At 46.3% G+C, this 12,652-nt stretch overlaps 1 protein-coding gene across 6 annotated transcripts in view; it reads right to left on the bottom strand.

Annotated features, from left to right (window-relative positions):
* LOC141996267 (UDP-glucuronosyltransferase 1A9-like) overlaps nucleotides 1-12,652 on the bottom strand; it is a 99,689-nt gene that overhangs the window by 32,737 nt on the left and 54,300 nt on the right. Inside the window, exon 1 of one of the 6 annotated variants that reach the window (XM_074968234.1) lies at nucleotides 10,294-11,339. The exons of 3 other annotated variants lie outside the window; for them this stretch is intronic. In XM_074968234.1, coding sequence (XP_074824335.1) covers nucleotides 10,294-11,205 — 912 coding nt within the window. In that variant the 5' untranslated portion in view covers nucleotides 11,206-11,339. Of the gene's footprint in view, nucleotides 1-1,204; nucleotides 2,126-7,536; nucleotides 7,573-10,293; nucleotides 11,340-12,652 lie in introns of those variants that run through there. 2 more of the 6 variants (XM_074968240.1, XM_074968237.1) reach the window with 2 other exon arrangements.

A 12,652-nucleotide genomic window follows, 5' to 3' on the forward strand; every position in this document is an offset into this window, starting at 1 on the left:
CCCCTCTCCAGCCCCCAAACTCCCTCCCAGAACCTGCACCCCTCACCCCCTCCTACACCCCCAGCCCCTGCCCAGAGCCTGCATCCAGCACCCAAACTCTGTCCCAGAGCCTGCACCCAGCTCTCTGCACTCCCTCCCAGAGCCTGCACCCCTCCACCCATCCTGCACCCCAGCCTGGAGCCTGCACCCAGCACCCAAACTCCGTCCCACAGCCTGCACCCCCACCCCCTTCCCACACACCCCTGCCTGCACCCAAACTCTGTCCCAGAGCCTGCATCCTTCACCCCCTCCTGCACCCCCAAACTCTGTCCCACAGCCTGCACCCCCAACCCCTTCCCGCACCCTCCTTCTGCACCCAAACTCCCTCCTACACCCCCAGCCCAGAGCCTACAACCAAACTCCGTTCCAGAGCCTACATCCCCTCCCTCCGCAGCCCCTCCCATCTCCAAACTCCCTCCCGGAGCCTGCACCCAGCACCCAAACTCCATCCCAGAGCCTGCACCCCAGACTCCATCCCAGAGCCCAACCTCTCAACCGTCCTACACCGCAATTCTCTGCCCCAACCCAGGGCCTGCACCCCAGACCTCCTCCCCCAACCCAAACTCCCTCACAGAGCCTTAGGCAGGTGGTGGGCGGAGTTCGGGGGGAGGGGGGGTGCTTTGAGCATTCTGGGAACCACCAAAATTTCTACAAACCTGCCGCCCCTGAAGGGGACCAGTCCCTGTCATCTTTTGTGTCTACCTCTAGCTAGTAGATTTAGTCTTTTTTTGCCAGTAACTGGTGTCCTCCTGGACGTTTTCAAAGTGAAGTTATTGGACCAGATCCTCTCCAGGTGTAAACTGACTTCAGCAGAGCTAAACTGATTTATGGCAGCTCAGGATCTCGCCCTTGTCTGTGATGCCAGTTAATATTAAGGCGTCTTAGCTGAAATGAGAACCAGCAGCACTTAATGCTTAAAAGGAAAGGTGGTTTGAATTGCTCTATAATCGCTTAATTAAAAGTACATTTAAGAAGAAAGAAAACTAGCTGCTGAAAAGTTACGGAAGTGTATAATGAAGTGAAAGCAAAATCATTTTCTTCTCAACAAGATGCTTAATCCTTGCCAAACTGAAATCGTTGGTATAATAATCCTATCTAGGATACAAAATTTCTAGTGAATTCAGGATCCTACCATGAGTACAACAAAAATAAAAGCTTTACCAACCTGAGATAATTCCTTTTGAACACAGTTGATGCCTCCGATTATAACAATGTTAGGCATCAGTGGTCTGGGATAGTCCATCACAAAGTCAAATCTCATCAGCCAAACAGATCCATGACTTAAAAGCTCAGTCACAGTTATGTCTCTCTGAAGAAATTCAGAGGCCAGTTTTGCATATGGCCCATAAACAAAATCACAAAGGACAATCTCCAATAAGCTAAACAGCAGATTCTTCACACGCTGTGGAAATGTCATGTGGTCTGTATTGGTTGTCAATAGCCTTGGGACATAAGAAGGTGGGTTTGGACACTGAATAGCCTTATAGTCTAAACCACATGGAATTCCACGCAAGAAAAACACAGAGGGGATAGAAAGATACTCAGCTACGATCTGCCCACAGGGCATCATGGCATCTGTAAAGACAGCATCAAATTTGCTCCCTTCTAGATATTGGATCAACTCTTTGTTGTACAGTAAGTGTGTACAAGTGGATAAAATCAGACCAGAGGTGTTCTTCAGCCTTTCACGTAGTCGAACAAATCCTTCCAGAAAAGGTCGTTCCTCAAAAACCTCTTGAGTAAAAGCCAGAAAATGTTCCTCCAGCTCTGCCTTTGTGAAAGGTACCGGATACGTTTTCATGACATAATTCTCGGATGTTTTTACATGTAGATTTATTTCAGGGGCAACAATGACTATCTCATGCCCTTTGTGCCTCAGCTCATCCAGCACGGCACGCATGCTGAGCCAGTGACTTCCATCCATCGGCACCACAAGCAGCCTCCCGCCATCAGCAAAGCTCAACAAGGCCAGGAAAACAAGCAGCGCTTCACTGATCTGGGGGCTAGAGTGAAAGCCAGGGGCCATCTCTGCAGCAGTGCAGTGGGTACTACAGAGACTAGCAAATTGCCACTCAGATCCCGACAACTCTATCTTCTGACCTTTATCCCTACCTGCTACTCAAGTCAATGTTTAATTGCATACTGTATGTACATAAGATGAAAAACAAAGGTCTGAAACCTGAGCTGCACTTTGGCAGTAACCGCGGCCTCATGATAAACCTGATTAGCTGAGGCCTTTTTCAAGGTAAGTTACTCTCTGACTCTAACCACTGAGTCAAATCACTCTATCATTAACCACAGAGTCAAATCACGACCTTGGAATGCATAACCTCTACACAGCTGCACAAACTATCTCTGCACTGGCCAGATAAATGGGTGCATAGTTAGTTTGGTAGATAAGGGGGGGTGGCGCAGAAGAGAGGGATGAAGGAACCAGCTGTTCCTTTGGATAGGATTTTCAAAAGCAGTCAGCATGGGCTGACAATGGTAAAACTCCCCCCAGGCTTCACTGGAGATGGATTTAGGCCAGCGCTGAGTGGCTGGGAAAATCTCCCCCTTTATAGTCAAGAGCTGTGGCACTTATTCACAGGAGTTCCTCAGGCCTGCAAGTAGCTCCCTCTAGAACTTAGCCTTCTCTCTCCCCAAGGAGGGGCCTCCCGAAGGCCTCAGTAACAACCTGCCCCGCTGCTCCTGAGAGGTGGAGAGAAAAGGTGGGAAAGGAGTGAGACGGCTTGTAGTCCATCTTTGTGTATCATTTAATTAGTAGTAAAGGACTGCTGTAGCTGTGTTTGATGACACTTTGTGTATGATCAGTTTCACTTCCAGTCTTGTTCACTAGCATGATTACCTCATCCTCAGTCACTGCTCTGCGGCATCCCACAGCATACTCTTCCCTCGGCTCTACAGGTGTTTGCCAGCTGTAGAGACTTCAACAAAAGGAACATTTTTGCACAAATGTTTCCATTTGTTGTTGAAAATTCTCAGATTTTTGTAAAACTAAAAACTGAAACACGTTCCATTTTCCGCAACTGAAAAATGAATTTGTTTTAGCTTTAAAGCAAAACTGGTTGCATTTCATGTCTTTCCTTTTTTCAATGAAAATCTGAAAAACTGTCTTGTCATTGAAATTTTCTGGTGGAAAAGTAATTTGCCAACCAGCTCCAGTTTTGAGTTGGGACCAAAACAAGGGTCCTTCCTTCTTCTTTCCTGAAGCCCCTGCATGGGATTGGGGGGAGCAACTTCCGAACAAGATTCCTCTTCACTCCATGGAGCCTACATGAGTACAGAAAAACCCATTCTTCTGTCCATGGACATTTGCAAGGGGCTGGGAAGCAACTGAAGCCTGGAGAAGGGGTCACGGCAGCCCTCAACTTCACTTCCTAGTCCCCTGCATGGGGACTGGAAGATGGGAACCTGCACAAGTCAGGGAGGGCAGCCAGCACAGGGAGACTTTTTATTCCTTAAAAAGAAAAGGAGTACTTGTGGCACCTTAGAGACTAACCAATTTATTTGAGCATAAGCTTTCATGAGCTACAGCTCACTTCATTGGATGCATACTGTGGAAAGTACAGAAGATCTTTTTATACACACAAACCATGAAAAAATGGTGTTTACCACTACAAAAGATTTTCTCTCCCCCCACCCCACTCTCCTTCTGGTAATAGCTTATCTAAAGTGATCACTCTCCTTACAATGTGTATGATAATCAAGGTGGGCCATTTCCAGCACAAATCCAGGGTTTAACAAGAACGTCTGGGGGGGGGGGGGGAAACAAGGGGAAATAGGTTACCTTGCATAATGACTTAGCCACTCCCAGTCTCTATTCAAGCCTAAGTTAATTGTATCCAATTTGCAAATGAATTCCAATTCAACAGTCTCTCGCTGGAGTCTGGATTTGAAGTTTTTCTGTTGTAATATCGCTACTTTCATGTCTGTAGTCGCATGACCAGAGAGATTGAAGTGTTCTCCTACTGGTTTATGAATGTTATAATTCTTGACATCTGATTTGTGTCCATTTATTCTTCTATGTAGAAGTCCAGTCTGCTGTCTCGACCTTCAGGAGTCCACCTAGAATCCTCCTTTTTGTAGTGTTGGTAGGGAGGTCTCTGTGGATTAGTATGTTGTTCAGAGGTGTGTTGGAAATATTCCTTGAGTCGGAGATGTCGAAAATAGGATTCTAGGTCACCACAGAACTGTATCATGTTAGTGGGGGTGGAGGGGCAGAAGGAGAGGCCCCGAGATAGGACAGCTGCTTCTGCTGGGCTATGAGTATAGTTGGATAGGTGAACAATATTGCTGGGTGGGTTGAGGGAACCATTGCTGTGGCCCCTTGTGGCATGTAGTAGTTTAGAAAGTTTAGTGTCCTTTTTCTTTTGTAGAGAAGCAAAGTGTGTGTTGTAAATGGCTTGTCTAGTTTTAGTAAAGTCCAGCCACGAGGAAGTTTGTGTGGAAGGTTGGTTTTTTATGAGAGTATCCATTTTGAGAGCTCATTCTTTATCTTTCCCTGTTTGCTGTAGAGGATGTTGAAAAGAAGGATTCTAGGTGGACTCCTCCTGAAGGTCGAGACAGCAGACTGGACTTCTACATAGAGTGCTTCCGCCGATGTGCACGGGCTGAAATTGTGGAAAAGCAGCATCACTTGCCCCACAACCTCAGCCGTGCAGAACACAATGCCATCCACAGCCTCAGAAACAACTCTGACATCATAATCAAAAAGGCTGACAAAGGAGGTGCTGTTGTCATCATGAATAGGTCGGAATATGAACAAGAGGCTGCTCGGCAGCTCTCCAACACCACTTTCTACAAGCCATTACCCTCTGATCCCACTGAGAGTTACCAAAAGAAACAACAGCATTTGCTCAAGAAACTCCCTGAAAAAGCACAAGATCAAATCCGCACAGATAGACCCCTGGAGCCCCGACCTGGGATATTCTATCTACTACCCAAGATCCATAAACCTGGAAATCCTGGGCGCCCCATCATCTCAGGCATTGGCACCCTGACATCAGAATTGTCTGGCTATGTAGACTCCCTCCTCAGGCCCTACGCTACCAGCACTCCCAGCTACCTTCGAGACACCACTGACTTCCTGAGGAAACTACAATCCATCGGTGATCTTCCTGATAACACCATCCTGGCCACTATGGATGTAGAAGCCCTCTACACCAACATTCCACACAAAGATGGACTACACGCCGTCAAGAACACTATCCCCGATAAAGTCACGGCTAACCTGGTGGCTGAGCTTTGTGACTTTGTCCTTACCCATAACTATTTTACATTTGGGGACAATGTATACCTTCAGATCAGCGGCACTGCTATGGGTACCCGCATGGCCCCACAGTATGCCAACATTTTTATGGCTGACTTAGAACAATGCTTCCTCAGCTCTCGTCCCCTAACTCCCCTACTCTACTTGCGCTATATTGATGACATCTTCATCATCTGGACCCATGGAAAAGAAGCCATTGGGGAATTCCACCATGATTTCAACAATTTCCATCCCACCATCAACCTCAGCCTGGTCCAGTCCACACAAGAGATCCACTTCCTGGACACTACGGTGCTAATAAGCGATGGTCACATAAACACTACCCTATACCGGAAACCTACTGACCGCTATTCCTACCTACATGCCTCCAGCTTTCACCCTGACCACACCACACCATGCATTGTCTACAGCCAAGCTCTGCGATACAACCGCATTTGCTCCAACCCCTCAGACAGAGACAAACACCTACAAGATCTCTATCAAGCACTCTTACAACTACAATACCCACCTGCGGAAGTGAAGAAACAGATGGACAGAGCCAGAAGAGTTCCCAGAAGTCACCTACTACAGGACAGGCCCAACAAAGAAAATAACAGAACGCCACTAGCCGTCACCTTCAGCCCCCAACTAAAACCTCTCCAGTGCATCATCAAGGATCTACAACCTATACTGAAGGACAACCCATCACTCTCACAGACCTTGGGAGACAGGCCAGTCCTTGCCTACAGACAGCCCCCCAACCTGAAACAAATACTCACCAGCAACCACACAACAGAACCACTAACCCAGGAACCTATCCTTGCAACAAAGCCCGTTGCCAACTGTGTCCACATATCTATTCAGGGGACACCATCACAGGGCCTAATAACATCAGCCACACTATCAGAGGCTCATTCACCTGCACATCTACCAGTGTGATATGTGCCAGCAATGCCCCTCTGCTATGTACATTGGTCAAACTGGACAGTCTCTACATAAAAGAATAAATGGACACAAATCAGATGTCAAGAATTAGAACATTCAAAAACCAGTCAGAGAACACTTCAATCTCTTTGGTCACTCAATTACAGACCTAAAAGTTGCAATTCTTCAACAAAAAAACTTCAAAAACAGACTCCAGCGAGAGACTGCTGAATTGGAATAATTTGCAAACTGGATACAATTAACTTAGGCTTGAATAGAGACTGGGAGTGGATGGGTCATTACATAAAGTAAAACTATTTCCCCATGTTTATTCCCCCCCTCCATCCCCCACTGTTCCTCAGACGTTCTTGTCAACTGCTGGAAATGGCCCACCTTGATTATCACTACAAAAGTTACCTCCCTCCCCCGCCCACTCTCCTGCTGGTAATAGCTCACCTTACCTGATCACTCTCGTTACAGCGTGTATGGTAACACCCATTATTTCATGTTCTCTGTGTATATAAATCTCCCCACTGTATTTTCCACTGAATGCAGCCGATGAAGTGAGCTGTAGCTCACGAAAGCTTAGGCTCAAATAAATGTGTTAGTCTCTAAGGTGCCACAAGTCCTCCTTTTCTTTTTGCAGATACAGACTAACGCGGCTGCTACTCTGAAACCTGATTTATACCAGTGGCCGAATCTCTCATTCCCACTTAGTGAGGTAGTTTTTCAAGTGGCCCATTCACGGGATCATCAAAAACTTGCTCCTTAACCAAGGTGGTAATTTTAAAAGGGTGAAGCGGAATTGTACTCAGTACATTTGGGACAGGTGACAGTCTAGTAGGATGTTCTCCTGTACAGGTTTTACTATGCTCATTGGATTCAAAATAAAACTAGGGTTTGCAAAAGCCTTGAAGCTTGTGAACTGTGCTGGATCTTGAAATTCCATTAGCTTGCTGAAATAAGATACTTAAGCATATAGCATGTCTGGTGCAATTTATGAACCCATGCTCCCATACAAACAGTAGTTCAAACATTGGGCGAAATCTTGTTTCCATCCAGTCGAAAAGCTCCGACTGAGTTCAAGGTAGACCAGGATTTGACCATTATTTTCAAAGGTAGCTTTGAAATGTGTGCTATTTTGGTGATAACAGGACACAATTGTTCCCACTCAACATGTTAGTTGCAGTGAAGTTGGAGTCATCAGCAGGGCCAGATTAACCCATCACTGGGCCATAGGCAAACATACACTCTTGGGCCCCTACTTTCTAATATGAATAACAACAAACAGCTAATAAATGAAAAGAAGAGGAAAAATACACCTTGATGATGATCCCTCCCATTCAGGTCACTGCAGTAATTCCTGTCTCAGCCTGGTCACTTTCTGCTGTTAGAGAAGAAAGTGGTTTCTTTTACTCACAGCCCTTCTCTCTCTTTGGCTCTGCTGGGAATGGCAGTGAGTCGCACTTGTGTGTGAGAACTATCTTTGCTCCCTCATTCACTGGTGTGCATTTGCATGCAGATTGAAAGTACTTCACTCACTTGACTGATTTCAGAGTAGCAGCCGTGTTAGTCTGTATCCGCAAAAAGAAAAGGAGGACTTGTGGCACCTTAGAGACTAACCAATTTATTTGAGCAAAAGCTTTCGTGAGCTACAGCTCACTTCATCGGGTGCATTCAGTGGAAAATACCTATATAAATCTCCCCACTGTATTTTCCACTGAATGCATCCGATGAAGGGAGCTGTAGCTCACGAAAGCTTATGCTCAAATAAATTGGTTAGTCTCTAAGGTGCCACAAGTACTCCTTTTCTTTTCACTTGACTGAGTGGCTTTGCAGCCTAGTGCATGGTGGGGGTTGCAATATCACTGACATTTGGCCCGGCTGCCCTTCTGTCATGTAAAAAAACAAAAATCAAAAATCAAAAACATTTCCCCCCACACACACAACCATGAAACCGAGCCCCAGGCATATGCCTAGTTTGCCTTTGCATTAATCCAGCCCTGGTCACCACATGGCCCAGTATTCACTCTTCAGAGAATTTGTGTATTATTGCTCGTTTTGTTATGTAGATTCATTTTGGAGAAGCTGTTGCAAACAGCAAGAAACTTTGCACTCTGCCTTAATGTCTCTAAGTAGAGCCTGTTCTTGAGGTAAGAGTTGTTCCCTGGGAACCAGGCATTAGTGTTTTGGTGGAGATTACTCAAAGAGGGATTTGTCTGCTGGATGTTTATGAAAACTTCGGTTCCAGGACTGGTGAATATACTATGAATGAACCAATTATACTAAGAAAATGCCCAGACTCAACATCACTGATTTCTCATCCGATGAGAAATCAACATGCAAGACCTCAACATCTGATACCACTTAGCAGAGGGTGACAATATAAAATATAGTGTGCTTGCCTTGGTAAAGTCGTAGAAGAGGTTTCCTCTCTATTTTTTTTGGTATGAAGTCATCTAGAGTAATAATGCTGTTGACAATGCTGCTGCTCTACTGTCTACTGGTTTCACAGTTTTGAAATAATCTTTGTTGTACGTTGAAACTAGTTATAAAATGTGCCATTCGCAGGGAGAGGAGGGGACAGTTGTATAAAATGTATTTTTCTTTACACTGTGAAGTTTCTGGATTTGACAAAAACTGATAAACAATGGGCAGATAGCTCTATATATGAGGTTTCAGAGTAGCAGCCGTGTTAGTCTGTATTCGCAAAAAGAAAAGGAGTACTTGTGGCACCTTAGAGACTAACCAATTTATTTGAGCATGAGCTTTCGTGAGCTACAGTTTCCACAGTATGCATCCAATGAGTGAGCTGTAGCTCACGAACGCTCATGCTCAAATAAATTGGTTAGTCTCTAAGGTGCCACAAGTACTCCTTTTCTTACGTCGTGGGTGGGGGAGGGGGCTTTTTCACACCCCAGAGCAACATAAGTTCTGCCGAGATAACCTGTAGTGTAGACAAGCCCTGTACGACGACGCCATATAGAGTAATACCGCTGATGTCATTGCTGCTCAAGTGCCTACAGATACAGTAACTCCTCGCTTAACATTATAGTTCTGTTCCTGAAAAACGTGACTTTAAGCGAAACGATGTTAAGCGACTCCAATTTCCCCAAAAGAGTGAATGTAAATGGGGGGGGTTAGGTTCTAGGGAATTTTTTTTTTTGCCAGACAAAAGGCATTATATACATTTTAAACAATTTTTAAAAAGCAATTTAATACAGGTATTAAGCAGGCTGGCAGCCCCCCATCAGCTCCCCTACGCTCCTCCCTCCCCACTGCCTCCTGCCCGCCGCCGGACCCCGTGGATCAGCACCTTCCCCCTGCTCCCCGCCCCCGGCAGTCCGCTGCCTTGCGGTGTTCAGGAGGGAGGGGGGAGGCTGCACGCCACGTCCTCGCTCCTCCCCCCCCCCCCGCCTCCTGAACACCGCAAGACAGCAGATTGCCACGGGCGGGGAGCAGGGGGAAGGTGTTGATCCGTGGGGTCCACCGGCGGGCGGGAGGTGCTGGGGGGAGGGATGTCGGGGGGCTGCCAGCTGAGGACAAAGCAGGCGGCCAAACAACATTATAGTGGAGCATTGCACAACTTTAAATGAGCATGTTCTGTAATGGAGTAGGGACATAAGATCAAAACAACATTAAGCAAGAGGACATTAAGTGGGGAGTTACTGTATTTTTTTTCCAGCTGCATTGGAATAATCAATGAGGCCCCAGGGCCTTCACAGCCTGCTCCATAGTTCTCATAACAATGTTAAATCACCTACATTTCACTTGCTGTCTATGCATCGCTTCACAGATGCATCTATTTTAAGAACAGAAGGAACTATTAGATCATCTTAGTCTGACCTTCTGTATAACCCAGGCCATAGAATTTCACCCCTTTACTCAGCCTAGTAACTTGTATTTGACTACAGCATATCATAGAATATGTCTACTATATATACACACTATGGCATGTATCTAAGATGGTACATACTGTACACTATGTGGAAAAGTTAATGTTGGTGCCTTATCTTGTCTATGCTTTCTTCCTGAGCATATACGTGTTCTTCTATAATCTGTGAAACTCAGCCACGTACCTGAGGTAGGTTGTTCCCCTCCTCACAGTTTATGCCTCCGATGAAGACCATGTTGGGCATCACTGGTTTGGGATACTCAAACACAAAGTCGTATCTCAGGAGCCATATGGAGCCATTTTGGTAAAGTGTTGGTACGTGCACATCTCTCTGGAGAAACTTCGAAGCAATGTCTTGGTATTTGGTGTACAAATCCTTAAACAGTGATGTCTCTAAAGAGCTAACAAACAGGTTCAGCACTCGCTGGGTAAATGTCATGTGGTCTGTGTAGCTGGTATAGCATCTTGGGACATAGGAAACAGGGTTTGGAGATTTACAGATTGCATGCTCTAAACTGCATGGAAATCCACGAAAGAAGTACACGGAAGGGATGGACAGATACTCTGCCAGGATCACCCCACATGGCAAAGCTGGGTCTGTGAAGAGCACATCAAATTTACTCTCTTCCAAGTATCGTATGATTTCTCTGTTCTGCAGGAGGCTGTCACAGTTGTAGAATAACAAGTCCAGTACAAACATGGCACTGCTGTATGCTTCTGTGATCATAGTAGGGAAGGAGACTTCATCAAAGGGCTGGTTAGCAAACAAACGAAGACGACGGCCTAGCTCTTCCTGGGCATAAGGCACAGCATACATTTTCCTTGTGTAATGCTCTGATTCTTTCAAGTACAAATTAACTTCTGGAGCAAGCACTACTATTTCATGCCCTTTCTCACTGAGCTTCTTCACCACTGCATGCATGCTGAGCCAGTGACTTCCATCCTGAGGGATCACCAGCAGCCGCTCACCTTCCACAAACCCCGAAGACACTAAGAAAAGAAAAAACCCTGCAGCAAACTGGTAAAGTCTGGTAATGACTGGAGCCATCTGCAAGCTGGAAGCAGATGCTTTGACTCTGCAGGTGTTAGAAACCATTTTTTATAGCTGAACTAACACCGCCCAGACTTTAGCGCTGCTTGCAACCTTTTTGAACTTACTGTCTCATTTATTTTTAAACTCTGTGGAGCTGGCAAAAGAAAACACTTCTAACGGACAAATTCTACTGTTGGATTTGCCGGCACCATTTTCAGTCAAGAAGAATGTCTTTGATTTACTCATTAACTTAAAGTCCATTTCTCTACACTTAATTGCATAGGCCCCTTCTGACCCCTGGTGCCAGCCCCTGAGAGTCAGCACATTTCATCACCCAGAGGTGTCTTTGTGGTTGTCAATCATTCATAGACTAGATCAGCAAAAGTAGTGATCTGGGTTTGTGCCAGTGCGATGCAAAAAAAACCCCTAATGACCCCATGTTTGCAGCAGTTGCTGTCTTCAAACAGTGGAGATTTTGGATTGCTAGGTTCTTCTGTCCTTCATAAAGAATTGCCCGTTTTGTAACAGGAATTGTATAGGCCATCACCATACTATATTGTGTTACTAAACTCTTTTTCTGATTGTCTGTTCGTGGGTGGCCAGGGCAAATACTAATACAGCCACAAGGCTGCACACACAACACAATTGCATTCAGCTTGTACTTTGCCTCCAGGCTAGTCCAGTCGTCATGCCCTTTCATTCCTTGGCATCTCTGCTGAGAGTGACAGAGTACCAGTTCTATTCATAGGGTGAGCAGATAGGAAGGGTGAAAAATCGGGACGGGGGTCGGGGGTAACTGGCACATCTGGTCACCCTATCTATTCAGGATGTGGACATGGTAAGAATTGTATGAGCCACCCAGGACATTTAATAGCCACAGGAAAGTGAAAACTTCCTGCTCAGGCTGTGATCTCATCAGCTCACACAAGCTGACCAGGTTGCCCCATGTCAACATTAGAAAAGGGAAGCTCCAAAGGACGTCCAGGTTACTGAAGGTGTTGGTAATTCAGTATATGCCCCTGTGACAGAGTACACAGACCCCACGCTGATGGAGAGGGGATTAACGAGATTCTGTGGCCTTTGGACTACAACCGAGAGTGGAGGGCAGGCCTGTCTTCCCCTACTGGCGGTGATGTGAAGACCCCAGAGCCGAGGGCTGGTAGGCCCACAAAGCCTGAAGTTGGGCTGAACCTGCGATGTGATTCTGCCACTCTAGTGCCATGCTGGACTCAAATTCCCCTGGATGGGGAAGGACTAAAAGTGGCCTGGCCGAAGGGCAAAGTCACAGTAAGAGGCAGAGCAGGGCAGGGCCAGGGCTGCTGTCGGGAAGGGGTGCCAGAGGAGGAGGAGAGCAGCGACAGCATGCCCTGCCGCAGCGGGGTGCACCTGCGCTGAGGAGACTCTTCCACAGCCACTTATCCTCGTGAGCCTGCACCAGTGTCCTAGCATGGGACCACTGTGCTGCTCTTAGTGCCATGGTTTCGTTGTGATGGATAGCCACGGTCCTGGC

The sequence above is a fragment of the Natator depressus genome, chromosome 11 (genome assembly GCF_965152275.1).
Source record: "Natator depressus isolate rNatDep1 chromosome 11, rNatDep2.hap1, whole genome shotgun sequence".
Lineage (NCBI taxonomy): Eukaryota > Metazoa > Chordata > Testudines > Cheloniidae > Natator > Natator depressus.